Consider the following 25,710-nt stretch of genomic DNA (forward strand, 5'->3'; position numbering starts at 1 on the left):
TTCTGTAGACGCTGGCTAGCTGCGAAAAGCAGAGGTGGCAGAGGTTGGGCAGACCAATAGCCGACTCGGTAGAAGCAATCTTGATTTTTTCTCGATGGACATCTTGAAACCACCCCTGAGCCCGGCCTAGTTGGTGGCCCCAGCTGGAACTGGGTCCCGCGCTACCGGTTGCGTGTGCCTGCGTGTGTGTGTGTGAAGGCAAGCTGAGAAACCAGCACAAGAGAGAGAAAAGCAAGGGGCTGTCACTGCGAGGCAGGCGGCTCTCTGACACTGTCAATACGCGTCCTCGCAGCTGGAGGTATGCAACATGAGGGCAGGCATGATCTGCTTGTGCCTTGATTGCTGGGGAATTTATTTACGGTCCATATTTTTTTTCTTCAATAACATACCCATACCCATGCCCATGCCTGACCGTGCTTTTAATTCTTGACCCTTGCTCACGGCAAACCTCCGCATCTCTCTCTGTCGTCTGTTCATTCCCAGAGACGGCTCAGGATTGTTTGTTTCGGAGCTGGCTTCCATCCATTCAGTTCCTATTTACGCTCCTTTTCCCACCGTGACTTCGCTTCTTCTTCTCTTCTCTTCTTTCCTCCCCTCGCCCGCCGTCGTCGTTTCGTTCCTCCCGGGGAGGTTTCCATTTCTCACTACACCTCGTTTCTTCTCCTTGTTGTTGTTTCACTTCATCCTCTCCTTCCGTTCCGTTTCGTTTCTCTCCCATCGCCGCAATGAGTGCCGGAAACTCTTTGCTGCCCCGGGCAGCTTACAAGCTCTCCCCCGAAGAGCAGGCCGCCAAGGATGCCGCCGAGCTCGTCAACGCCAAGCTCTCCGACTATCTCATGATCGTCTGCGGTGCAGTCTCGGTCGCCGTCATCATCTGGAAGGTCTGCGAACGCGTCATCAAGCTCACCCGACATGTTTCTTGCCTGCACAACGATAAGCAGCGCTACTTTGCCGTTCCTTCACCCAACGTTTCCGCTCTCAAGCGCCACCTGCTCTACGCTCCCGTCGTCAGCAAGAGACACAACCGCGAGATCCAACTCAGCCGCGCTATCAACGTCGGTACTCTGCCTACTCGATTCCAGCTTCTCTTCCTCATCGCCTACTTCGCCTCTAATGTCGCCTGGTGTGTCGTCGACATCCCTTTCGATGGTGAAATGTCGGCGGTTGCCGGTGTTATCCGCAACCGAACTGGTGTTCTCTCAACTGTCAACATGGTATGGTTCTCTTATCAGCTCTATGAAGCATCTGGGTCAATAAATCATTGATCTTGGCTTGTGTGGCATTCTGGAGTCTGTGGCTGACTGGATATCAGGTCCCCCTTTTCCTCCTAGCTGGACGAAACAACCCTCTCATCCCGCTCTTGAACATTTCGTTTGACACTTACAACTTGATTCACCGCTGGTTCGGCCGTATTGTCATTCTGGAGGCTGTTGCTCACACTCTTGCCTACTATGCCGGATCAGGCTGGACGTTCACTGTTCCTTCAGGCGCTTTTATCCTCCCAGGATTCATCGTCAGTCAGCCCCACCTTGAGTGAGAACTGATTATATGTCAGTTTGTAGCCAGCTTGATCAAATTACTTACTCCTATCAGGCCACCTGCGCCTTCGTTTTCCTCGGTATCCAGGCCTCCAGCCCGCTTCGACACGCCTTCTACGAGACCTTCAAGCTTCTCCACATTCTCGTCGCTATCACCGCCGTTGTTGGCCTGTACTACCACCTTGTGGCCAAGGAATCTCTTTACCGATGGCTCTGCTACCTGTATTCCGCCATCGCCCTTTGGAGTTTCGACCGAACCTGGCGTCTGTGGCGTATCATTCGCTCTCACGTTGGTGGCTCACGCTCTAGGACCGTTATCGAAGCACTCCCCGGAAACGCTGTTCGCTTGACCATGACTCTAGCCCGCCCCTGGAATGCCAAGCCTGGACAGCACGCCTACCTCTACATCCCATCGATCAGCTTGTGGCAGTCTCACCCTTTCTCGGTTGCCTGGTATGACGGTGTCGATGACCCTAAGAATGAGAGGCTGGCGAGCACGAACCAGGATCTGCTGGCGATGCAGCAGCAGCGAGTCTCCTTCATCATCCGTGCCAGGACCGGAATGACCAACACTCTGTACCAGAAGGCTCTCGTCGCCCCCGGTGGAAGATTGGAGACTAGTTGCTTCGCCGAAGGCCCCTACGGTGGCCACCACTCGTTCGACTCTTACGGTACCGTGGTTCTCTTCGCCGGTGGAGTAGGCGTCACCCACCCTGTTCCCTATATCAAGCATCTGGTCAATGGATACAACGAGGGTACTGTGGCAACTCGAAGAATCTTGCTCGTCTGGACAATCCAGACCCCTGAGCACCTCGAGTGGATCCGCCCCTGGATGACTGAGATTCTGGGTATGGAAAAGAGAAGGGATATCCTCCGAATCATGCTCTTCGTCAGCCAGCCACGATCTACCAAGGAAATCCACAGCCCTTCGTCGACTGTGCAGATGTTCCCGGGACGGCCTAACATCAACACGCTGCTGGGTATGGAGCAGGAGCATCAAGTTGGTGCCATGGCTGTCACCGTCTGTGGTCCCGGTGCTCTGAGCGATGAGGTCCGCCTTGCCGTGCGGAACCGCCAGGACCGATCCACCATCGACTTTGTCGAAGAAGCGTTTACGTGGTAAATGAATGAGCAGGCGAACGGTGTTGGGGAGTTTGATGTCTCTGCCAATCAGTTAAAGTTCCCCGACGAACGGTCCTCCAAACTATCGAGCTTGTCGAAGCTCTCATTTCTCAGCTCAAGCACTTGCACGTGTTTGAGATCTTCTTGTCCATCTGGGACGTCTTGCTAAGCAAGGATCAATTATCAGATCAATTCTCATGTACTTGTACTTTTAGATCGAGGTGTATATACGCTCTTTTGCGGACCAGCTATAAGGCTAATGGGCACTCCCAACGTGGAATGATTGCTTTATTCGTATCACTTATGGTCCTAGGTATTGTCTGTGATGTTTCGACGTCGAATGTGCAGGGCTTGTCCACGTTGCACCAGTTGCGCGCCGGTATTTCGTGGAGGTTGGGCTCGATTCCTCACGATTATTGGAATCCGAGGTGTAGCTTAGTTGCATCTTGGTGCGTCATTGCGTGGTTCGCGTTTCAAACGAGACTGGATGACGACGCGCATTGATACCCGAGACGGTGAGTGTGTTGCTTCTATCCTTGAAGCTCTCACTCACGATAGTCACTTGTGACCAATGAGTCGGCAGATGACCCAATCTCCAACTCTGTCCTGCCTTGACTCAGAAACATTGATCACTTGACCATCCCGTCGGCGCTAAGGACATCCAAGCATAGGTCCACCGTCAAGCAGCCACAAGTCGGGGCGGCATGCAGCAGAGCTAGGCACTGCGTCTCGGCGACTCAGCTGAATGCAGTGAAGTCAACGGCAGTCAGCTCGGAGAAGGGAAAGGGGCTGACATAGAGTGCTCAGCTGGCACGCGGGCAAAGAAATAAATGAGACGCGAGAGTATGAAGAGATTTACCTAACTCCTTATAAATATAAGTAATTAATTTAGATAAAAAATTAAATAATAATATAATAATAAGGAGATTTTTTATATATTTTTATTATTATTTATTAAATATATTTAGAGGAGAATTAATTATCATACTCGTCCTCGTGTCTTATTTTTTCCTTGACCCATGTGGCTGGTCAGTAACATGCTTGGGAGTTCCCAAAAGGTCAGCTGTGAGTTGAGAGGTGGCTGGGAGACCCGCTCAGTGGTCCCTCCACCTCCCGCATCAATGTACATTGGCACTCCAAAACGAGCACTGAATCGGAAGTACCTCTTGGTGTGGGCATGCATTCAGTTGCGAGAGCATGCAACTAACGGGGGTAAGACCTCCGCATTCGGGGGCCAGACTAATACCATGCAAGCCTCGGCCGCGCCTCTGGAGCCTGGACCAGGCAGTCTCTCATGGGACCTCAGGCAGTGCAGTACGTACCTGTGCTCCCAGAGCTTATCAGCTCCCCCGTCTTTGTTCCACCAGTGGTCGATCCACGCTACCTACCTCTCCCATTCATCCATCCATCGTCAATCTCCCATCATCTCTTGACAAGAATCAACCACAGAATCTTGGCCGCCCTTTGCAGGCCGCCCCTTCATCATGGCGTCCAGAAGCCTTATCCCATTTCTCGTAGCCATGATGCTACTCACGGGTGTTTGCAACACCCTGTTGACCAAGTATCAGGTATGACGACATCAGCATCCGGCCTCGCCGCACGCGAAGAGCTCCCATTCACGACAGCTTGGCTGACTGTGCATAGGATAATCAATGTGTCCGTAACTGTGATCCCGATGACAATCCGAGAAAGCGCGCCTTCTTCAACCAGCCCGTTCTGCAGACGGCGCAGATGTTCATTGGTGAGATGGGCTGTTGGCTCGTCGTCGGTCTCATGGCTCTTTGGCGTCGGTTCACCGGCACCTCATCACCAACGGAACGAGGCTACCAGGTAGTCGATACGAATGAAGATGACGACCCTGCTCCCGATGTCGAGAGCAATGATAGAACAAAGCTGCTTAACAACGGTCGGTCTATCCTCAAGGGTCATCGGATCCTGCTGCTTGCGCTGCCTGCGATTTGCGATATCTGCGGAACCACCTTGATGAATGCTGGTCTTCTCATGGTTGCTGCCTCTATATATCAAATGACCCGAGGCGCCTTGGTCCTGTTTGTCGGACTGTTCAGTGTGGTCTTCCTCAAGCGCCACCTCCGCCTCTTCCAATGGCTCTCTCTGGTCGGTGTCGTCCTGGGAGTGGCAGTTGTTGGACTTGCTGGTGCTCTTTGGCCTGATGAGAAGCCAGAGCAGTCCATGGACGGTCCTAACGAGGACTCTGTCACAGACGGCGGCCTTTCTGATGCGGCCAGGGCTGTCATTGGCGTTCTGCTCATTGCCGGCGCCCAGATTTTTACGGCGACCCAGTTTGTGCTCGAGGAATGGATCCTGGAGAACTCCCCCATTGAACCGATTAGGGTCGTTGGCTGGGAGGGCATTTTCGGCTTCACTGTGACAGTCCTGGCCATGGTCGTCCTGCACGCGGCCATCGGCTCCACCCCCGCCGGCCGGTACGGCTACTTTGACATGGTCGAGGGCTGGCACCAGATGATTGGAAACAAGAAGATCTTGCTCTCGAGCATTCTCATCATGATTAGTATTGGGTAAGCAACCTAATATTTTCCGTTGATAGACTTGTTTAACTAACTGAACCCAGTGGCTTCAACTTCTTTGGTCTCTCGGTCACCCGGAGCGTCAGTGCCACCTCTAGGTCGACTATTGACACTTGCAGGACTCTGTTCATTTGGATCGTTTCGCTTGGCTTGGGCTGGGAGACGTTCAAGTGGCTCCAGATTCTCGGATTCGCCCTGCTTGTGTACTTCACCTTCTTGTTCAACGGCATCGTCCAGCCCCCTTTTGAATTCTTGAGGGTGGAGGAGGAGATCGAAGAGCTTCTTCCCGAGGAGCCGATTGAGCACCGCTGAAGTCATGCTCGCCATCATAGATTGGTATGATAGACCGGCAACATCGGATCGGCTTCCTGGATACGGCATTTGCATGTTTGGATCGGCGCATTGGGAGTTGGATATTGGTGTGAATTGGAGGAGCTCAATGTAACCACCAGGGATAATTTACTTGAATCAAACCACTGAAATAAACGTACAAACCCCGTTCGCCATACAAGTGAAAGCAATGCTGTTCCATCCAAAAGAGACCCAAACACCGATAGGACCCAGAGACGACGCCACAATAGCAAACCTGAGTCCACAATCACGCCAGCGAAACCCCTCGCTTACGGAGGATCCATCAAGTGACATTGCAAAGCAGCTCAGCCTCGAGGATGAACTTGCCCTCTTTGTACTTTTCGGAGGGCTCATAGGCCTTGTCATACTTCCACCCGACGGTCTCCTTACACTGCCGGCATGTAATATCGCGAACGACGTGTCGGCCGGTCGTCATGTTGCGCTCGTTGGGGGCGCCCGTGTCGATGTTGACAACGCTGTGGAAGAGATACGCTTTACCATGCTGACCACGGAAGTTCTGCCCTGATGTTAACAAGTCCTGGCTCCGAGGGAAGAAGCCCGGCGGTGGGCTGGCCAAAGGGGGCCCAGTGCATACTCGACTTATGATATCTTCGTGGTTGGCGAGGTGCGCCTTGCACGTCTTGCAGCCATAGATTTTGGCGCTGTTGAGATAGGTGTTGTAAGCCAGGCCCATGATGCGGGGAGGGCCTGCGGTCGGGAAGGGCGATATCGGTTTCGAGTGACGGCGGGCAGCGTGGAGACGCTGAAGATGGTTCTAAGATGATCGCGAGGGTTGAAGAGTTTTGGGCGAAGCCTTTCGGGGGGCACGTTTGCGGCTAGAGCTGGTGATGACTGACCAAGGCAGGTCAAAGGTTAAATAGAGGTGAACGGTAGGTGGGTGCAGCGGGTAACATGGAGCGCGTCATGAGGCCGGAGGTGGCAGGCACGTAGCTCCGTGAGGCGGGGCCAGCGTATCGGACATCGGTGGGGGCCGAAAGATGGTGATAGGAGAGAGATCACCCAGCTGAAGCTTTTTGTTCAACGTGAAAGGATGCCTTGATAGTTACCTTGATTAATACTATGAGCGTCTAGATTTGTTTATGGGCATACTCAGCGGCACTATATTGAGTCTGCTGACGGGATGTCGAGGGCAAGATCGCCAATCATGGCTTCAGCTGGTCATACGTTATCTAACAGAAGGGCATCACAACCTACACGAGTGCAACAACATGTAACGGACTGGATCTTCCATGTTCATTTTCTGATCTATTTGGTGCACGACACATTCATGTCTGCTATCGACATGTCGAGCTACCTAACCCAAACCCCTTGCGTTCAACCAACTAAACAATACTGTGTAAATGCTTGCGTAAAACATCTGAAGCGACAACTACCTACCCAAATGATATGACAATGTGCGCCTACGCCATTTCGGACACGCTTTTCCAAAAGAGATTCACTTTTTGGCCTTCTTCTTTTCCTTCTCCGCCAAGTCCTTGTCCTTGATGTTGTTGAAGTGGAAAACGCCCCTTTCGCGATCCTCCTGCAGCTGCTGCATGTCTTTCTCGCTGATGGGGATTCCCTCGATGCCCTTGACCTTCTTTCCTTCAATAAACATCACGATTCCTCCAATAGCGGCGACGATGCATGCGAGTGCCACGAAGAGACCAGTGGACCAGCTAGGACGGTCATATCGGCTCAATCCCCACATGAAGCCGGCCAAGACACACTGGAGGAAGGTATTCCAGACCATTAGCCAAACGACGGCATCCATCTTCCAAATAGGCGTAGCGGGGGCTCGTCGACCAGTGAGGGGAGCGTCCGGTATCTTATCCTCGGGGAAGGGGACAGAGATGGATGAACATAATTCGGGCAAGCTGGAGACATTCTTTGGTCCGATGCTAACATCAACATCCTCAGAGCCTGGAAGTCGGAACCATCCTCGGTGAATACCACCCAGGCGGCGGAGCGCAACCGTATCGTTCTTTACTCGGTATTGGAGGAGGAAGTAGAGATCGCGAAATCGCCAGGGAGCGAGCCCAAAACCAGTAACACAGAAAAGGGCGTTGAGGATCTGCGAATCCCATTCGATCCATTTTCGTCTGGGTGAGTTGATGTCGTTACAAGTTGGGTGACACATGGCAGGAGAGGCGTTGCTGTAATCGATTAGCGCTTGTTTGTTATGAAGTTGATGATGTACATACCAGAGGAGAAGGAAGAGCATGCCTCCCCAAGCCACAACGTTCAAGCCATAGATGGTAACACAGAAGCCCAGAGGCGTAAGGAAGTAATTCCAAAAGGCGATCAACCCGGTCTTCGTCGACTGAGCAAACGTATGCTTGGGAGGGAAATGGTAGCCGTTGGGGAACGCCGCGGTAGCATCGGGTTCCCCATCTCTCTTCGTGGATGCAGCACTGGTGCTGGCCTTTTCCTCAGAGGTCGCCTCTTCGTTGACGACGGGAAATGTGCTTTGTCTCGATGGACCGCCGGCGGCGGGACCAGATTGCATTGGTATGGACGTCTCCGAGGTTCTGCGTGGCGCGGCCTGACGAGTGAAGATGGAAGATGCGATGGTTCCCGTCGCGGCCATGAAACCCTCAGGAGGGCCTGATACTTCGAAGCTCTGAGAGACGCGACGAAGGCGTCCGCTTAAGGATGAAGAGGCAGCTGGTCGATTCTCTACAGGCGACGGAGGATCTGTGTTGTCTGAGCGTGGCGACGTCTCGTCGATGGTTGGAAAGGGCTCGGTTTCGGTTTCGGTCCCGTTATTGGACGGCCGTCTCGGGGGCGCCATAGTGGCGGTGCTCTCTTGTCACCTTGGCCACCTAACGTAGCCAAGGCTGGGCAGTGTAAGTAAACGTACGCGAAACGATAAACTTTTGGCGATATGAAGAAAGTAAAGGCGACAGCTGGAGATGCAGCAGGAAAGGCAAGAGAGGGAATGGAGGTCGTGATATGATGAAATGATGCGCTCCGCACCCAGCAACGGGGAACTGGGTCAGTTTTAAAGGGCGATGCTTGCAGTCTAATCCGCACTACTTGCGTACGCGGGCCAGGTACTTTGCGACGACTCTCGGTGTCGCTGATAACGCCAAGCCGGTGGGCACCAGGAAAGTTTAAAACGGGGGTGGCATCGAGGCCGAGGATTCGATCAGTTACTTGACAAGTAGAACACGCGGCTCAAAGACCAGGATTTAATTGGAAAGTGAAGATTCGGCTCTCAGATTGCCGCTGGGAGATTCCGTGTCAGGTCACAGCAAAGTACTCTCCCCACCGGAGTCAAGTACCCTTCAGACCCGTAATAAAAAAGCCAAATTTCGCAAGCCCTCGATCTGCATCAGTCTCGCTTTTTTACGCGTATTATATTTTGACTCCGACAGACCTCGCTCGCATCCACCATTCGTTTGTCAAATTCTCACACCAGAGGACCCAGTATCTTTCTCTCTTAACGGCATCTCCGACTGCTTCGCCCTCTTCCACGTATTCAGCAAAACTTGGTCCATTCAACTCGCGGATTGTTTGCTTGGCTCACTTGGCACACGTCGCATCACCGCATGAAAAAATACCCAGCCCAGCATGGATCGTTCAAGTGACCCGGTTGCCAACGTCACCTCGACCGCCTTATTCAACCTCGAGCATCAGCATGATTGGGCTTCTCTCAAGGTTCATGATACTACGGGTCGCCGGCCCTTGATCAGGGGCTTGCCTCCTCGTCGGCTCTACACTCACCCTGACGACCAGATTGCTGCCCTTGACCGCGAAAAGGCGACAGGAGAGGCTGTTGACCAGTCACCAGAGTTGGAGTGGGTTTTGGCGGTACATCCCGAGGAGACTTGGACAATCAAAGCCTTTTCAGAAATCTTTGATTCTATCGAAAACACCGGTCCTCGCGAGAAGAGGATCGTATTGGCGACGGTTCACAACGATTCCACTGTCGTCTACTACATCATGCATGAGGGCATGGTTAAGCCAAGACAAAACTGATATTGTCGTTCCTTTCCATCCTCTCTCACCTCTCAGGGGGTGAAGACCACCTTTTGGGTCTTGCGCTGCTCGAAAAGGGTGTATCCTTCAGGCGCCTGTGAGAGGGGCATGACATGTTCAAACATGAAGCTATCATGATTAGCTTGGGAACGATTATATCGACAGTCGATGGAGCACAAACCCAATAAGGTCTTGCTTCTGCTCGAGAAGCTTAAGAGCTTCAGGGAAAACGCTTCGGACAGGACACCGGCCCATCTGTAATCGGATGTTCTTCCTACATCACGGTTAGCCTGGTACCCTTTCACGGCGACGGCTACAGAGGTGGCCGTGAAGTTGGGACAACTTACGTATATGCGTCGTCTCCCGTCCACGGAATCTACACAAATCATCATCAGTTCACTGTTAGACCAACGTCCTGAGCCGAAGCCGTACCTCCTTGTTGTGGACGCCAATGCTGCTAATGGCGCCGAAAGGTCGCACAATGTCGAACGCTGTCCTCAACGCAGGCGATTGACCAACAACCTCAACAACCATATCAGCTCCGCGTCCATTGGTCACCTCCTTGATTCGAGCCTCCAGCCCAGCCCTGTCACTCTCGAAGTTGAGAGGCTCAGCACCAAGCTTCCGAGCCTGCTCCAGGCGACTCTCGACACTGTCGATGGCGAACAGATGACGGGGCTTAAAATGAGTAGCAGCTAGGATAGCACACAACCCAACGGGTCCGCAACCTATAACCACCATGGTAGCATCTTGAACATTCTGTGATGGGCAAAGCTCCATGGCGCTCTTAACCCCGTAGAACCCGGTGGGGAAGATATCAGCCATGAGGAGGAGCGCCTGGTCCGAGATGGTATCCGGAGCCTTCACGGCAGTCCCGTCAGCCATTGGGATTCGCACATACTCAGCTTGTCCTCCGTCGAGCGTTTCACAGCCAAACAGCTGGCTCTCGACACATCGGGCCGAGTAGCCGCTGTTGCAATAAAAGCAATTGCCGCTATAGATCCATGTTAGGACACCTCGGCAACACATCATGGCAGCATCAACTTACCAGGAAGCCGTGAATGGGGCGACGACTTTATCGCCAATCTTAATGGTCTTGACGGCAGGGCCAACCTGCACGACGGTCCCAGTAAACTCGTGCCCCATGATGAATCCAGTGTCGGAGGGCTGGTGGCCTCGATAGATGTGAAGCTCGCTATGAGTATAGGTTAGGCAGTTGTGGTTGGCAATCCATTGAGCACTCACGATCCGCAGAGGCCAGCGGCGTGTACTTTGATGATAATATCTCGGTCATCTCGGACTGGGTTGATGTAGTTAGTTAATAGTTGATACAGATATGCATAATAACTTGTGCTAGGGTCTGCGTGAAATGGAGTGGTTTTACCTTTGGGAACTGGCCGGTCTTGCACCGAGATTTTGTAAAGATCGTCAAAAACGACGGCCTTCATTGTTTCCGGGAGAGCCATGTTCGTAGCGGGAGTGAAGATATACCAATGTTTTACGATATGTAGTTGTTTCAATCAATGTCTCACAGGGATGAGCGACGTTGTCAAGCCCTTGAAGAAATTGAAGCCTCACAATCTCTCACAATCTCGGCGACGAGCTGAGCGCGGGGCAAGGCGTGGAGAGGTCCGCCATCGGCGCACAAATGGACGGCATTTGTCGGCTGCCATGGTGGAGAATATGTCGTACAATGAGCCGCAGGTAGCCTCTGTAACGGAGTCTTTGAGAATGGATGTCATACTGAGAGATAGACGGCAAAATGATGAAGGCATCACGGAAGAACGTTGGATAGTATACGAGCGTTGATACGATAATGCGTAGCGAATTTTCGGCGCCTGTCAGCGACGGGTAAGTTCAGAGGAATGAGCTTGATGGCCGCTTCAGGCACACCCGTGGCTGGAGCTAACGGCTGCCACCATGTTCGGTACATCATTGCTAATGAAATGAACTGCATGTGCGTACCCGAAGATGGTCTGCAGACGCAAGCTGATCTACAGAACACCGACCGATCATTTCCCTGGCCGTCCCTCGAGTTGGACGTCTCGTCAATCCCCAGACAATGCCGATTGACAATGGGATGCGATATGGATTCCAGCCACTCTGGGGTAACCGAGTCAGTCGCGACGTTGGACTTCTCGGTAGCTTGATTTAAGACCCGGGGCACACTCGAATTAGGTCTAGGCAAAGCAATTTCGCGTGCCCGACGAAGAACCTAATAGCCGCACAGGATGTCAACTGATGCCGCCCACATTCGGCATGTCTTGTGGGATGTCATTTCAAGAGGGGTTTAAATGACAAGAAGCGGGCGGTTGATCAAGGACTTGACACGACCCAGACATGGAACCTGGGCGAAGAAGCTGGCTGCGACAGAAAATATTGCAGGCAATCTCAACAATTTCCTCTGAAGAGCTGAAATCTCCCGCGGCCGGCAAGGCAATGGGCGGTCGGTCACCCAAGCTGGGATGGCAAGGGTGCGCAAGATGGGAACTTCGGGATGGGGAGCCGCTTCTGTGGGTGGTTTGTGGAGTGCCCAATGACGGGCCAGCGCTTTCGCTGTGTCTGCAACTCGACAGGTCCCTGAACGCTGTACAGTGTGAATGACGTATGACAAACAGTACGACAGATACCCCACAACACACCCTCGATCCACTTCCCCTCGTCCAGAACCCACCGTGCGGCTGGGGCAGACGGTGGAGACGTGTCTCTGGGGTCCTTGGGGGTGGGCCAATTGGCGGATGCGCTGTTCCTCTCGACGGGACAGTCCGCGAAGGGCGTTGGGTGCGCGACATAATTTCGAGTCAAAATGGGCAGTGGTTATCAAGCGGCTCTTTTGTCCCGTCGCCGACAGATCAGATGGGATGGCATGGGATGGATGGTGTGTGGGTTGTCACGCGTGGAAGAAAAAGCACAGAATGCGCGCTCCGTACGGCCCGAGGCTTGTGAGCCGCAAAGGGTTCCGCCATGACGCGCGCATCATCGGGGAAAAAGGAACATCAGCAGCAGATAAACGAGAGGACGAGAAACGAGGAGCAGGAAAAGCGGCTGAAGCAGGAATACCTACCTACCTACCCAGCCCACATGGCATCGCGCACGCATCACACACACACTCGCGCGCGCACACCCGCACACACACATGTCGACACGGCAGTGGACGTTGAGGCTTAGACGATGACCCTGGTGGGGAAGAGAGGGGGGAGGCCTCGGCGGATGCATCCATTGCTCCATCCGCTCGATTGCCCATTGCTCCATTTCCCCATTGCTCATGGCTCCCTTGACCCATTCTCTGCATTCAAAAACACGCAATGCTCGGGGGGTCGAGGTCATTTCTGCCCTGCCCTGAATTATCAGCACAGCGCAGCACTGCTGGAGAGAAGACGCCGGGCGGATAAGGAGTTCCGTGTAACCTTGGTCGGCGACACCACGAGATGGGTGACAGACAGTCCCGATGGGATCACTCGCATCAAGTCGCTTGACGCCTGCGAGGTCGGTCAAGAAAAAAAGAGATTGACTGGACGCGGAGAAGGGTCATTTTAGGGACAGGCCCAATGATGCACAAGCTGTACATAACCAAGCTAGCGTCCTCAGGTCGCCAGCACTAGACTAAACGCTCGACGACAACCAGACAGACACTGGCAGAGAAGTACCGCTGTCTGTCGGCCCTCTTTCCCTCCCCGGCCGCAATAACAGCAGAGCCCCATCCGGGGACCCCCTGCTCTCAGCCGACCTACCACATGTTACAGATAGCCAAGGGCCGAATTACCACCTTTACCCCATCCCCATCTTCCATCCATCATCCATCCAAGTCGACGCCCCAGCCTTCTAACCTCCCCGGGACCCCAGCCCCGGCCAAGTCCCTTTCTTCCCACTTTCCAATCCTAGCATCAAGCCGCGGCGCAGGCACAAAGCGGTCGAGTACGTAAAGTGCTGTAGGTAATAGTTAGTCTCTGGCACTGTACCACCTGCGCAGGAAGGTACAGTAGTGGCAAGTGCTTCCTCTAACTGCTTCAAACCCCGTAATCTGGTGTCAAGTCAAGGAGTGGAGGCATACTCCATATCCAGTAGCATGCGAGAGATAGGGCTCCCAGGAACAGCGAAATGCACTCACTTCCCCCGTATTTACTGTGCTCTCCCCTCAAATTCGCCTCGTACACGATCCCGCCTGTCAACGCGCCTCATCTCACCCACACTGGTCGTCGGCCATTCACCTCGATACCTCAGGTAGGTACCTACAGTACCCCTTCGCTCACCTTGTTCCGTGGATTCGCACCTACAGGTCTTGGCGTTAGCATTCACTGCCGCCTGGTACCTATTTCTCGTTCAACATTCGCGCTTGACTTGCCCTGCCCCATCTCACCATCCCATTCCACTCCATTCCGAAGACTGTTGGATACCCTCTGAATTCCCCTCTTCACAGCCATCGCGCAAACGTACTTGAAATGAGCAGCGGTTTAATAAAGGGACAGTTTCCGAGATAGTGCGCATATTCACGAGCATGATAATTATACTCTTCTCTGGTCGACACCTCTGACACTATCGCGTTCCGCCTCAAATTCACCGCATTACACCGCAAATCAATCGTCTTTGATTCGGCGCTTATAGTATCTCTCATCGACCGTCGCCTCGCCTATATATTTTCGATTCGCATCTGCGGAGTCTGTCTCAATCCTCTGGCATCGCCTTGGACCGCCTCGTTTTACCCGCTCTATCGCAAAAGACGTCGGCCGCTCGCACAAGGCGAACCAGTACCGATAGTTCGCCTGCCTCTCGCCACGCCCTTCCCTTCGTCAACCGCTAAACTACGTACCGTGGCTGCGTCTTCCGTCGACCGATCGATCCATCGTTCTGCAGCATCAGCACAGTTGACATCGCCCTGGTCCGATAACTGCACTTGAGCGCCGCCCGCGACACCATCTCCGGCGCGAGATCCGACTCGCAAATATCACCACCTACCAAAAATCCCGAGCGAACCCGCCTTCCTGTGCCTCACGCTTCCCACCCCGTGAGGGGCCATGGCGAGTTGAACGACCGCCGTCGACGCGACAACTATGACCACGGCCACGCAGCACCAGCAGCACCAGCCATCACAACCACAATTTGGCTTCGTCGTCGACACATACGACCCGGATGAGGTTGTACCTCGAGGCAGCCCCCTCATGGCCCCGCTTCGTCCCAAGCTCGAACCCTCTCCGAGTCCTCCTCCAGATATACCTCCAGCTCAAGTCAGTCTGAGTCCTACCTTCATCGACGGTCGCGGCAAGTCTAATCGGCACAAGGTTCGCCCTACATCAGGGGATGCTGTCTTGGTAGCTTATCTCGGCAACGGGCGCGATCCCGATGTCGCCCGTCTTGCTGGAAGCGAAGGCCTGGCCGCCGAAGAAGAAAGCTTCGACGAGGAGCTGCGTCAAGAGAGGCCTGTCGATAATAGCGCGATGAACCAACCCGCACTTCGGCATCTTGCTGCAGGTGCTCTTCAAGCTGCTCAAGCTGCTTCGCTTGTCCCGATATCACCCTCAGCTCCTAGATCGATCGCCGATATAACCGGATTATCCATTCACGATGAATCCCCAGCAGGAGGCACGCACGCGGCATATGTCTCTGTTCCTCGAGTCACCTCACCCCACCTAACCTCAAGCGGCCCGCTCCCTCCGCTTCATAGCGGGTACGTTTCGCCTGGAGAGTCAAAAGAGTCTCTTCCGTCTCTCCGCTCAACTTTGGGTGAAATTAGGGATCTTGGACCTGGTCGTATACCCGAGAAGGACCTTGCTGCCCCTTCAGGGCCAGCTACATCCTTTCCTGCGTCATCGCCAGGTGGCAATCTTCATCGGTTCAGTTTACCCGCTAACCTTCCATCATCTCCCGTTTCACCACAAGATGGCTTCCGGACCCTCTCCCCACACTCAACAGGCCCTTCAAGTATACACTTCCACGCCGCGAATAATACGCATGGGCGCCCTGCAACCGACTACAGCAGTAGTAGCAATGCCGGCGAGACACCGAGCACCGATCATTCTGTCTCAACCCCCGCTACCTCTACCTCTATTACCGACCGCATGAGCATCGATGGGATCACGAATCCCCAGCCTGCCACAGGAACAGGAGCATACGTCTGCAATTTTGCGGGGTGCACAGCCTTGCCCTTTCAAACTCAGTATCTCCTCAATTCTCACGCAAACGTTCATTCATCCGCACGACCACACTATTGTCCAGTGAAGGGGTGTCCGAGAAGCGAAGGGGGCAAAGGATTCAAGCGCAAAAACGAGATGATCAGGCATGGATTGGTTCACGATTCCCCAGGCTATGTGTGCCCATTTTGTCCCGATAGGGAACACAAGTACCCTCGTCCAGATAATCTACAACGGTATGTTGCCTCACGCTAAGTTGACATCTTGATGATGCTCTGTGTTTTGAGTAAAACTAATTGGATCATTCTAGGCATGTTCGTGTCCATCATGTAGATAAAGACAAGGACGATCCGTTGCTGCGAGATGTACTCGCCCAACGACCAGACGGTCCTAATCGTGGCCGGAGAAGACGCGGACCGCCATCATAGCACTGGGATCCGAATGCCGTTCTCGATTGCCCGGGTTCTGCCCGTCTGAAGACAGACGAGATTCTTATTCCCTTGCATTGTATGAGTATACGTTGATGATTCATGGACTGGATGAGCAACGGCTTGTGGACGTTGCCGGACGATCTCAAGGTGATGTGGGCGGAGGATTCAAGACCAGGCGTTAAGGATTTCAAATACCCGGTTGGGTCAGGTTTCATTGATTTCGACATTCATGGAGTATCATATTGGCGCCTAAGAGGCGTCGGATTGAGGTAGCACATAGTATATTCCAACCTTGACACGCACGACGTGATTTTCAGCAGTCATCCTACCAATATGCAGTCTTTTTTTGGTAACCCTTAGTACAAATAGTAGCCAGTCTGCTCGACCGTCATCTACAGAGCCGCTGATCTCGTTATCATATGTTTAGACAAGCTCCCAACGGCCAACATTGACGGGTGCATCACTGTGCAGTTCCAGTTCAATACATTCTCCGACCTGGCTTGTGCCCATAGTCTCAACCATTAGCCACATACCCTCTCGCTGCAGTCGGGCAGGCTCCATATCAAGTTCAGGGGTTCGCACCACTGACTTGAGTTCTTGATATTCGCCCTCGCCAGAAACGGCGATGGTGGTTCGCTCTGGTGCCCAGCCATGCACCACAGAGAGTCGGACCATGAGTGTGGACGAGGGCCGACTGCCAGGGTCTAGGCTTGTCTGGATAACGCTTCGTGCGGTCACACTCATACGGGTCAACCAGGACACTGATAACTGCGCCCGCCTGACCTCTTCTCCGTCTGACAACTGGAACGGTGTCAAGGTCTTGCGTAGTCTTCCAGCAGCGTCGGCAGGGACAGGCTCGAGTGTCACGGGCGTCATGGAAGAGATCCTAAGGGCAAAGTCGGCAAGTTGACCTGCATCGAATGTCGAGCACACCAGGGTGTACTCTCCAGCATCGACGTGGGTGATATTTGCCACTGCGCAGCCCCTGCGATACTCGCCAGATGAACCTGTGATGTCTCGAGCCTTGAGCGTCTGAACTCGTTTCCCTTTAGCCCATACTAGGTCGACGTGGACATGAACGTCTTGCATGTCAGTTGAGAGCAAAATGGAGAGAGGGCTCGCCTGGGCAAGCGACAACTTGAATTGGGGGTTCGTTCCGTATGTCGTGCATGCTGAGTTGCCACCTGCGGTTCTTCTGGTCCACGAGCCTGTAATCTCCTTTGTGTGCGTCATTGCGTCACCCGCCTCTTTGACCCTCAGCGGGTCTTGTGAGAAGAATGAAAGGGTGAGGGTATACTCTGGAAGAGGAAACTCGTGCTGGTCAATGACGATTGTGTATCGTTTCATCGGGCTTGCATCCAGGCGTGCCAGTGTCTGGGGCGAGTCCACGTATGGCCCCCGATATAGATCACCATCACTCACTTGCACTCTGTGACCATTGTTGTCGAAGATTAGGATGCTCATGAACCCGAGCTGCCCGGAGACTGCCGCCATAGTGTCGGTCCTGTTTCGAGCAATTTCCAACTCGGCATCCATGAAGTGACGGCTGACAAGAATCCAGACCTCGCCACCTTTGGGTGACTGCAGTGAATATTGGGGGTTGTGTACCAATGAAGAAGCCAGCTTTGGAGATGGCATTTTCCAGTTGAAGTGGTGATCTTGGCGTTGGGCGAAGCGCCTGGGGTTCCAGTTCAGATACATGGACTCAAAATGTTGGACGACATCCTCAAGAGACATCCAGAATGAGCCAGCTGCGAGAGGAGAGTTTGCGGACTCGGGGTCGGTTGGCTGCACGGTCGAATTGTCGGTAATGGAAGCGTGATAAGCACCCCCTCTCCAGACCGGGCCATTACACCAGGGATTCTTGACCAAGAACCTTCGACTATCACCAGCGACGTCGAGATCCATGACGGCGTAATCGTGTTCTCCGATTAAACCCAGAATATCCTCCTCTTCAGATGAGATACGTCCAGTACCCAAAGTGACCACGACATCTTCAGAGTCGTGAGCAGCCTTGATTCTCTCCCACACTGAATTGATATCGAGATCTTCCCTATGAAAGCGTAAGTTGGAGTTTCTTAGTGAGCTATAGGGAGGGGAGAAGAGATATAAACAGTTGGAGTTAATGCTAACCTTTGAAGGAAGAGCTGTTCAGGAATCCATCCTGTGAGCACCCATAGATCGGTGCCCGAATTACTCCCTGGGAAGTCATAACCTCCTCTCACTTTGAGATAGGCCTTTTCTAAAAGTGCCGGCCAAATGAGCTGAGGGTTGCGTCGGTCAACAACGTACAAGGTACGGTCAGTCGTCGAAGCTGGGAGACGTTCATCAATCACGACACGACGGAAGCAACCGTTGAAGTGCAGTCGAAGAACATATCTGCCAGAAGGAGAGAATTTGGGGATACCCTTGGCTTTGTTAAAGGGAAATAGGACGGATGATAGGACCTAGTGAAGCTGGTTAGCTCCAGTAAAAGATATTCGAGTCCAGCAACTTTACTGAGTTTCGACCAGTTAAAATGCGCATGGCAGCACAGAGACTAGCAACGACGGAACAATCGGTAGTCATGTCTTGAACCAGGTCGCAGCCATTTTCCGAGTTCATGAAGATCCCACCATCTGCCCCGCCATCTTCATAAAGCTCTCGTGGGCGTTTCCACCCACCGAAAGTAGCGGCCTGCCTGGGTGATAGTGTGAAGGTGGATTCGTCACTGAATTCGGGTCAGTATTATTCGGGTCTAGGGTGGCTGGAGACGCAGCCTTACGTGAAGGGTTCATCGCCCGAGGGGAGTGAAAAGTCTTTTTCAGTAGGCTCTGCCGACCAGGGAGGGAAGTAGTTGCCATGAAGCCGTGAGGTTCGCTGTAGGATACTGGGCGGCTGTGTGGGCTGGTGACCGGTGATTGCAGCCTTGAGCCTCTCAGCCTGAGTGATGAGTTGCTGGCATTTCAGCCGCAGACGTGTAGCATCTCGTTTGGTGGCGGCCTCTCCAGCTGCTCGCATGTATAGATCAACCGCTTGAATGGCATAATCGAGGGCCGCTTGGCCACTCGATGTTGCGATGAGAGACTCAGCAGCCTGAAATGAAGTTAGTCGGATGACGTTGGTGCTGGTGTAGTGGTAGGTTGCCGTAGAATGTACCCGGCTATAGGAGCCGGGGGCCAGGGTAAATAAAATCGACAAGTGCGGGTGCGGCTTACCTGAGCTCTCCTCTCCATCGCCGTTTTACTGAACCATGGCGTCCAGTTGCTCACAATACAAGCTCAGTCGACGTCTGAGCTGAGATCAGGCTCGAGACTGGAGAACCCCGCGGTGGGGCAGTTCGCTCATTAGGAACTGGCAATGGCTGAGCTGCCGTGTTCATAGCCCCCTTTTTTCTCCACCTGAGCTCCTTTCTTGAGAGGGCTCTCTTCCAACACAGACACAAGCTAGAGAGGACCACATGAACTCCTAGTTACGGAGCATTTTGTCTCGCGTTATGCAATAAGTATGTACTTAGGAGGCAGTTTGAGGTCATACAGACCAAAACCCATGTGATCCTAGCCCAAGGTAAGGACCAACTCAAACCTCAACGTCATGGATCAACATGGAACTGTTCGGTGATTCTCGGTGGACGACGAAAACCCAAAGGCTCCTTACATCATTCTTAGTTTGAGATTGAGCCACATCCGTATTCCCTCTGAGCGAGATGCACCGTTGTATGGCGTTTTCACAACCGCGGGTTCACCCCTCTAAGTCACTAACCGAGGTACCTATTGCGGGCCAGTCACGGGCGGGACGGGCCCCCGATTTGCCGAAACCGGTGCCAGATGAACCTCGGCCCCGGACCGGTCGCGGACCGCCCTATCTTTTGATAATGATGCCAGGGCCCAGGTGAACATCTAGTCTAAGCTCGCGACAGACACTGGTGCCAACTGTGCCTCTTCGTTGATCGAGGAAACACGTTCACCTGTCGCCCGCTTCAAGAAAAGCTTCATCACCGACCATCATGGCTGCGCAATCGAAGCCTACAATTTCCCCCTGGGGCCGCGCCGTGGCCGGGGCGAGTGGTGCTGTTCTCGCCAACGCGCTGGTATACCCTCTCGACATGTAAGTCGCTTTTCTGCCCCAAGCACGTCGCCTCGACTAACACCATCTCTGCGCAGCGTCAAGACTCGACTTCAAGTCCAGGTCCGTTCCGATGCTCTCAAGGGCTCTACCGACGCCGACGAACAACATTACAAGTCCACATGGGATGCGATTTCGCGCATCGCGGCCGAAGACGGAGTGAAGGGACTCTACGCTGGCATGAATGGTGCCCTGCTTGGTGTCGCATCAACCAATTTTGCCTACTTCTACTGGTACACTATTGTCAGGACTCTGTACTTCAAGTCGCGCGGGTCAGACGTGCATCCTTCAACACTCGTGGAGCTTGCGCTGGGAGCCATCGCAGGCGCCATCGCTCAGATTTTCACCATCCCTGTCGCCGTGGTGACGACACGTCAGCAGACAGCCACGAAGGAGGATCGAAAGGGCCTCCTCGCAACAGCGCGCGAGGTCATCGATGGCCCAGATGGTGTGTCGGGTCTGTGGCGAGGCCTGAAGGCGAGTCTCGTGCTTGTCGTCAATCCCGCCATCACCTACGGTGCCTATGAACGACTCAAGGATACCTTCTTCCCAGGCAAGACCACCTTGAGGCCAGCCGAAGCATTCCGTAAGTTTGCAGATTAGACGCACACAAGAGCTTCCACCTAACCATCTCTAGTCCTGGGTGCTATGTCCAAGGCTCTGGCAACGATTGCTACACAGCCGCTCATTGTAGCCAAGGTCGGCCTGCAATCTAAGCCACCTCCTGCTCGCAATGGCAAGCCTTTCAGCAGTTTCGTGGAGGTGATGAAGTTCATTATCCAGCACGAGGGTGTCTTAGGCCTCTTCAAGGGTATTGGCCCCCAGATCTTGAAGGGATTCCTCGTGCAAGGTATCCTCATGACCACAAAGGAGAGGTGAGTATCATTACTGCTCTTATTCATACGGAAGCTAACCCCATCTTCACACAGAGTGGAACTCATGTTTATTCTCTTCATCCGTTATCTCAAGTCTCTCCGCTTCAGTAAGCTGAGCAAGACTGCAGAGGCAACAGCTGCTTCCGCAACTGCGGTGGCGCACAGCGTCGCGGCCAAGCCAGTGACCACCACAAACTGAATAACAGGACCAGGGATGGTATTGGTGTTTGGGAGAATGGGCTTGGGAATAGAAACGAATGGTTGTATTTATCTCACTTGCTTCAAAAGAACGGGAGTAATGACCGTCCACTTGGATAGCGGAGAAGCACTTATTGAATTGCCCGCCACCTTTCTAGAATTTTGAGCGATAGCTAGCTTTTGAATGCCCAGTATAGGAGAACCATACCAGACCGTTTTATTCAATGGATGTGATGATCTATGCTCAGTAAACCTAGTTGCTCTCGCCATTGAGCAACGATGACCTGAACCTCAGACTGCATTCGGACCCACCAGGCATGGGTAGCCTCAGGCATGCACACTCAGACACTCATGTGAGCAGGGCACGCAGGGCAACTCAACCCACCTTATGTCAGCAACCTGCCCCACAACTCTTTCCGTCTAGGGCTTGTCATCAAGAAATCGCACACAAATCTGCCTTTCACTTCGCAACTCCGTGATCCGTCTCCGTCCGACACAGGGAAACTACAGCAGCAATGGCGAGTATGTGCAATCTGGGAATGAAGATGCTGGTCAATACTTGAATCGCTGACACTTTGCAGAGTCCAAGAACTCCTCGCAGCACAACCAGTCGCGCAAGGCGCACCGGAACGGGTACATTCTCAAATTCCGACTCGACGATGCGTTCAGAGCTGACCCCCGGACAGTATCAAGAAGCCCAAGACTTCTCGTTACCCCTCGCTGAAGGGCACTGACCCCAAGTTCCGACGAAACCACCGACATGCTCTTCACGGCAACATGAAGGCCCTGGTATGCCCACCACTCCGACCGAAGTCGAAAATATCCGTGCGAAGCAGCGAGCTAACAACCCTAACAGAAGGAGGTCAAGGAGGGCAAGCGCGAGAGTGCTTAAAATGTCGACAAAGGAAATCGGAGGCGTCATATTGGAACGATCCCAAGGCTCGGTTACGGTACACACACGATAGAACCTACGCAAATGGACGAAGGAAATACCATGCGGTTAGCCTGTTGAAAAGGTGGTTGATGCGAACATGTCCCGGCGAATAGCGTTGTGATGGTCCCGAGTCGACGGTGTTGCTATGTTTCCACGAACATGGAGGTAGACGAGACGGCATGGGTCTGTCTGAACTACTTAGCCCAAGCGTTGGTGCAAACCCGTGGTGAATTTTTCCGTGATGTCTTGCTGATGCCGTCTTTTTGTGCTTGCCATTGCCAATCTGTGACCAGGTTCGCGGGCGGTATCAGATGGTTCCGGGGCTGGTTCATACCCTGCTCTCGCTTCCACCGTCCGTCATCCAAGAACCACAATCATGAAACATCCGCTTAATTGTCCAGGATGAATGGCCGGGGTCTCTAGTTCGTCGTAAAGTTTAGGTACTCCGTACATCCGCAATGAATGCCAAATTTAGTATTGCCGACTTCTAAAAAACATCCAAGCCTTTGGCGATGACCCTTATCGAATACGTTAGTCTACAAGGCCGGGTTGTTGAATCCATTCTTGGCCCCCCCTGTCTCTGTTTCAGTCGAGGACTGCCGACAAGCCCCCGCTGCCACGTCTTCGAAAGCCTCAGGCAACAACATTCATTGGCCACGGCTTGGTTTGGCGTCGGTTCGCTTGGCCTTGAGCGGGCACCACCCCCTTAGGTAAGCACAGGGGCTGAGGCCTTCAATAGTCCAGGACGAACACGAACAGCCTCTGCTCCGACATCCCACTGTCCTTTGACGATATTATCGCTAGAGGACGCCGGTCCGTACTTTACTACGGCGGGATTTAATAAGGATATCTGTGGCCTGCCTGGAAGCAGACTTCGTCCCTTCTTTGCCCACCTGCATCGTTTAACTCGGTATGATTCTCCCCCTCTCCCTTCCGGCGGGCGCCTCTAAGTCGTACCAGACGGGCGGGCCTTCCCAACAGGGTGGCCCTTTGACAACCTACTGAACCAACCGCCTTTGCTAACCTCACCCGCAGCGCTGCTCTTCGCCGGCAGAAATGCCATAATTTGCTGCCTTACTTCAAGTCCAAACTCCTTTGAGGTCAGCCGGTCACTGCAGGAGTCGAGACACGATTCTTGTGTAACATCTTTGCTTGCCGCCGTCATCCACGAGTCTGCGCGCAACACCTTTTTTCGCACCGATCTCCCGCCGAGACCTTTCCGCTTCGATAATGCTCAACATGTCTGGAAACCACGTCATTGGAAACAGAAACAGCACGCCCGAGGCTAATACCGCCTCGACCCTGCGACCTCCCTCCTCCAGGGCTGTTGGCTCCGGCCATTCGCTTCGCGCATCTGCCGATATGGCTGCTCTCACCGGCCCATCGCCGGCCAGTCGCATCCGGCCCTCGTCGGACTTCTATGGCCAAGCCCAGCAGAGCCTGGGCCCAGGCAACGCAGAGTCCGATTCGCAGGACAAGATTGCACAGCAGTGGATCGCCGACATTGACCAGTACGAGACTACACTCGAGGAGATGGCTGCTGCCACCTTGGACCAGGATTTCAAGGACGAGCTCAGCGCCATTGAGCAATGGTTCCGCGTCCTGAGCGAGGCGGAGCGCACTGCCGCCTTGTATGCTCTCTTGCAGCAGACAACCCAGGTCCAGATCCGCTTCTTCATTCAAGTCCTCCAGCAGATGGGGAAGAACCATCCCATGTCAGGGGTCTTGTCCCCTGCAAGCTTCGACAAAGGTTTGTTTGATACCACGTCACCCGAATTGCGCCTCGACTGACCTTGAACGTCATGATAGACCCTATGTCCAATCGCCTTAGCGATGCCATGAATAAGCTGAATGTAGATTCCGCCCGCAATTCCATGTCGCGTAACTCGGTTATCGCGCCGTCTAACAAGCGACATTCGGGCCTGGACCCATCTACCATTAGCGCCATGTTTCCCGATGCTGCTGCCGCCATTGCTACCGAGAAGGCCAAGTTCACCCAGCAGACGGGTAACCCCCCGTCTTCGAACCGCAACAGCGCTGCCCTGGACCCCCGCTCGTCGATGGCTGCCCCGTCCATCAGCGCACCTCAGGACAACCGTGACGCTGGTCCTGTCAGCTCTCCTTCGCCTTGGAACAGCACCGGCAATGCGGATCAGCCAAGCGCCAAGGGCTCGTCCGCCCAGCCTCCCATGGGCCAGTTTGTGCAGCCGGCACCGTCGAGTGGTCTTCGTTCCCCCCGTCCTCAGCTGTCAAGCAACAACACAATTCAGAGCACGACGCTCACTGCGCCCGAGAAGAACCCTGCGGATCTGCCACTACTCTCCCCATACAATGCCAGCAGTGGCAACTGGGCCTCGATGGTGAACACTCCTATGACCGGTACCTTCAACACCGCCAACACCGGTGGAACACAAGCGGATATGGTTGCCAATGCTACTGCCATGAAGCTTGCAGCCCTTTCTACGGTCAACAACCGATTTGCATTGGATGACGTTCGCAAATACCGTCGCACTAGATCCAACGACGGTGCACCTGGAAATGCCCAGACCCCGATCTCTGCTGGTCCTCAACCTGGAATCAACCTTCCCAGCGCCAATGTCGTTATGATCAACGAACACGGCCAAGTCCTTAGCCGGGAGCAGCTCATGGCCCTCCAGGCCCAGCAGAGCATGAACCTGGGTGGCCAGCGCTCGAGACCCAGCTCCCCTGGACTTGCCTTGCAGACTGGATTGCCCCATATGGCTCCGTTTACTTCGCCGCAGAACAACGGTTTCCTGAGCGCTTATGATGGAGCTTCGCCGCTTATGAGCAATGGTCTACAGGCTGTCAACTTGGGAGGACTGAGTATGGGCGGTCACGAAGGCTACTTGTCGGATCATTCGGATATGGTCCGCGGACGATCCCCTCGTGGACGACGAGGCAGCTCTAAGCCTCCAGAGGACCCCACGGACCCATCTCTCTTGCAGGACATCCCAAGCTGGCTTCGTAGCCTCCGTCTTCACAAGTACACCGATAACCTGAAGGATATGAAGTGGACGGAGCTCATTGAGTTGGACGACAAGGCTCTGGAGGATCGCGGTGTCAACGCTCTTGGTGCGCGCCGAAAGATGCTCAAGGTCTTTGATCAGGTCAAGGGTAAGTGATTTCTAGAACATGCTGAGTCCAAGTCATGAACTAAACTGTATTGTAGAAGCCAAGGCCGACGGAAAACTGGGCTAGGACCACTGGTACCAGGCATGCAAACACGGAGACCTGCAAAAAATCAATGTGCTTTGGTCATCTTCTTTACAATATTGGGTGTTTTGTAGATTCCACGGCTTCGCATACGGACTGCGGGCGCGTGTGAATAGGTGGACGATTGTACTCGGATCAACTCTTATTTTGAACCATGAAAACTACGAGTTTCTACGAGCGATTATGTAGTAGATAGTAACGTCTTTTGTTTAATTCTGAATCTGTTTCAATGTTTTAATTCTGGTCTCAGATCTTTTGCTTAATTGAC

At 53.6% G+C, this 25,710-nt stretch overlaps 8 protein-coding genes across 8 annotated transcripts; 5 read left to right on the forward strand and 3 right to left on the reverse strand.

Annotated features, from left to right (window-relative positions):
* Positions 1-725: 725 nt before the first annotated feature.
* Positions 726-2,661, forward strand: NECHADRAFT_95648 (uncharacterized protein; the record flags this gene model as incomplete). Its single annotated transcript, XM_003048790.1, has 3 exons — positions 726-1,214; positions 1,313-1,513; positions 1,594-2,661. The coding sequence occupies 3 exons, from the start codon at positions 726-728 to the stop codon at positions 2,659-2,661; spliced, it is 1,758 nt and encodes a 585-aa protein (XP_003048836.1).
* A 1,408-nt stretch (positions 2,662-4,069) lies between these two features.
* NECHADRAFT_101352 (uncharacterized protein) lies at positions 4,070-6,315 on the forward strand. The gene is made up of 4 exons (XM_003048791.1): positions 4,070-4,228; positions 4,305-5,197; positions 5,251-6,074; positions 6,153-6,315. The coding sequence occupies exons 1-3, from the start codon at positions 4,145-4,147 to the stop codon at positions 5,516-5,518; spliced, it is 1,245 nt and encodes a 414-aa protein (XP_003048837.1). The 5' UTR covers positions 4,070-4,144; the 3' UTR covers positions 5,519-6,074; positions 6,153-6,315.
* A 698-nt stretch (positions 6,316-7,013) lies between these two features.
* NECHADRAFT_47150 (uncharacterized protein) lies at positions 7,014-8,351 on the reverse strand (the record flags this gene model as incomplete). Its single annotated transcript, XM_003048978.1, has 2 exons — positions 7,014-7,631; positions 7,758-8,351. The coding sequence occupies 2 exons, from the start codon at positions 8,349-8,351 to the stop codon at positions 7,014-7,016; spliced, it is 1,212 nt and encodes a 403-aa protein (XP_003049024.1).
* Positions 8,352-9,573: 1,222 nt separating this feature from the next.
* On the reverse strand, positions 9,574-11,007 carry NECHADRAFT_46887 (uncharacterized protein; the record flags this gene model as incomplete). Its single annotated transcript, XM_003048979.1, has 7 exons — positions 9,574-9,670; positions 9,723-9,815; positions 9,889-9,917; positions 9,974-10,535; positions 10,590-10,736; positions 10,787-10,841; positions 10,926-11,007. The coding sequence occupies 7 exons, from the start codon at positions 11,005-11,007 to the stop codon at positions 9,574-9,576; spliced, it is 1,065 nt and encodes a 354-aa protein (XP_003049025.1).
* A 3,582-nt stretch (positions 11,008-14,589) lies between these two features.
* NECHADRAFT_47170 (uncharacterized protein) lies at positions 14,590-16,094 on the forward strand (the record flags this gene model as incomplete). The annotated part of the gene is made up of 2 exons (XM_003048792.1): positions 14,590-15,902; positions 15,977-16,094. 2 exons carry the CDS (start codon positions 14,590-14,592, stop codon positions 16,092-16,094), a joined length of 1,431 nt encoding a protein of 476 aa, XP_003048838.1.
* A 395-nt stretch (positions 16,095-16,489) lies between these two features.
* On the reverse strand, positions 16,490-19,312 carry NECHADRAFT_95654 (uncharacterized protein; the record flags this gene model as incomplete). Its single annotated transcript, XM_003048980.1, has 6 exons — positions 16,490-16,596; positions 16,631-18,150; positions 18,231-18,544; positions 18,597-18,777; positions 18,862-19,172; positions 19,295-19,312. The coding sequence occupies 6 exons, from the start codon at positions 19,310-19,312 to the stop codon at positions 16,490-16,492; spliced, it is 2,451 nt and encodes an 816-aa protein (XP_003049026.1).
* A 643-nt stretch (positions 19,313-19,955) lies between these two features.
* NECHADRAFT_71242 (uncharacterized protein) lies at positions 19,956-21,483 on the forward strand. The gene is made up of 4 exons (XM_003048793.1): positions 19,956-20,183; positions 20,240-20,787; positions 20,839-21,076; positions 21,131-21,483. Exons 1-4 carry the CDS (start codon positions 20,083-20,085, stop codon positions 21,273-21,275), a joined length of 1,032 nt encoding a protein of 343 aa, XP_003048839.1. The 5' UTR covers positions 19,956-20,082; the 3' UTR covers positions 21,276-21,483.
* Positions 21,484-23,447: 1,964 nt separating this feature from the next.
* Positions 23,448-25,677, forward strand: NECHADRAFT_62977 (uncharacterized protein; the record flags this gene model as incomplete). The annotated part of the gene is made up of 3 exons (XM_003048794.1): positions 23,448-23,958; positions 24,018-25,343; positions 25,399-25,677. 3 exons carry the CDS (start codon positions 23,448-23,450, stop codon positions 25,425-25,427), a joined length of 1,866 nt encoding a protein of 621 aa, XP_003048840.1. The 3' UTR covers positions 25,428-25,677.
* Between the last annotated feature and the right edge of the window lie 33 nt (positions 25,678-25,710).

The sequence above is a fragment of the Fusarium vanettenii genome (assembly GCF_000151355.1).
Source record: "Fusarium vanettenii 77-13-4 chromosome 8 genomic scaffold NECHAsca_10_chr8_2_0, whole genome shotgun sequence".
Taxonomy (NCBI): domain Eukaryota; kingdom Fungi; phylum Ascomycota; class Sordariomycetes; order Hypocreales; family Nectriaceae; genus Fusarium; species Fusarium vanettenii.

Coding starts and splice junctions, on each gene's coding strand:
- NECHADRAFT_101352 (XM_003048791.1), top strand. CDS start 4,145: ATGGCGTCCAGAAGCCTTATCCCATTTCTCGTAGCCATGATGCTACTC. Junction 4,229..4,304: donor CCCTGTTGACCAAGTATCAG/GTATGACGACAT, acceptor GACTGTGCATAG/GATAATCAATGTGTCCGTAA. Junction 5,198..5,250: donor CTCATCATGATTAGTATTGG/GTAAGCAACCTA, acceptor AACTGAACCCAG/TGGCTTCAACTTCTTTGGTC.
- NECHADRAFT_71242 (XM_003048793.1), top strand. CDS start 20,083: ATGGCTGCGCAATCGAAGCCTACAATTTCCCCCTGGGGCCGCGCCGTG. Junction 20,184..20,239: donor CTGGTATACCCTCTCGACAT/GTAAGTCGCTTT, acceptor ATCTCTGCGCAG/CGTCAAGACTCGACTTCAAG. Junction 21,077..21,130: donor CTCATGACCACAAAGGAGAG/GTGAGTATCATT, acceptor ATCTTCACACAG/AGTGGAACTCATGTTTATTC.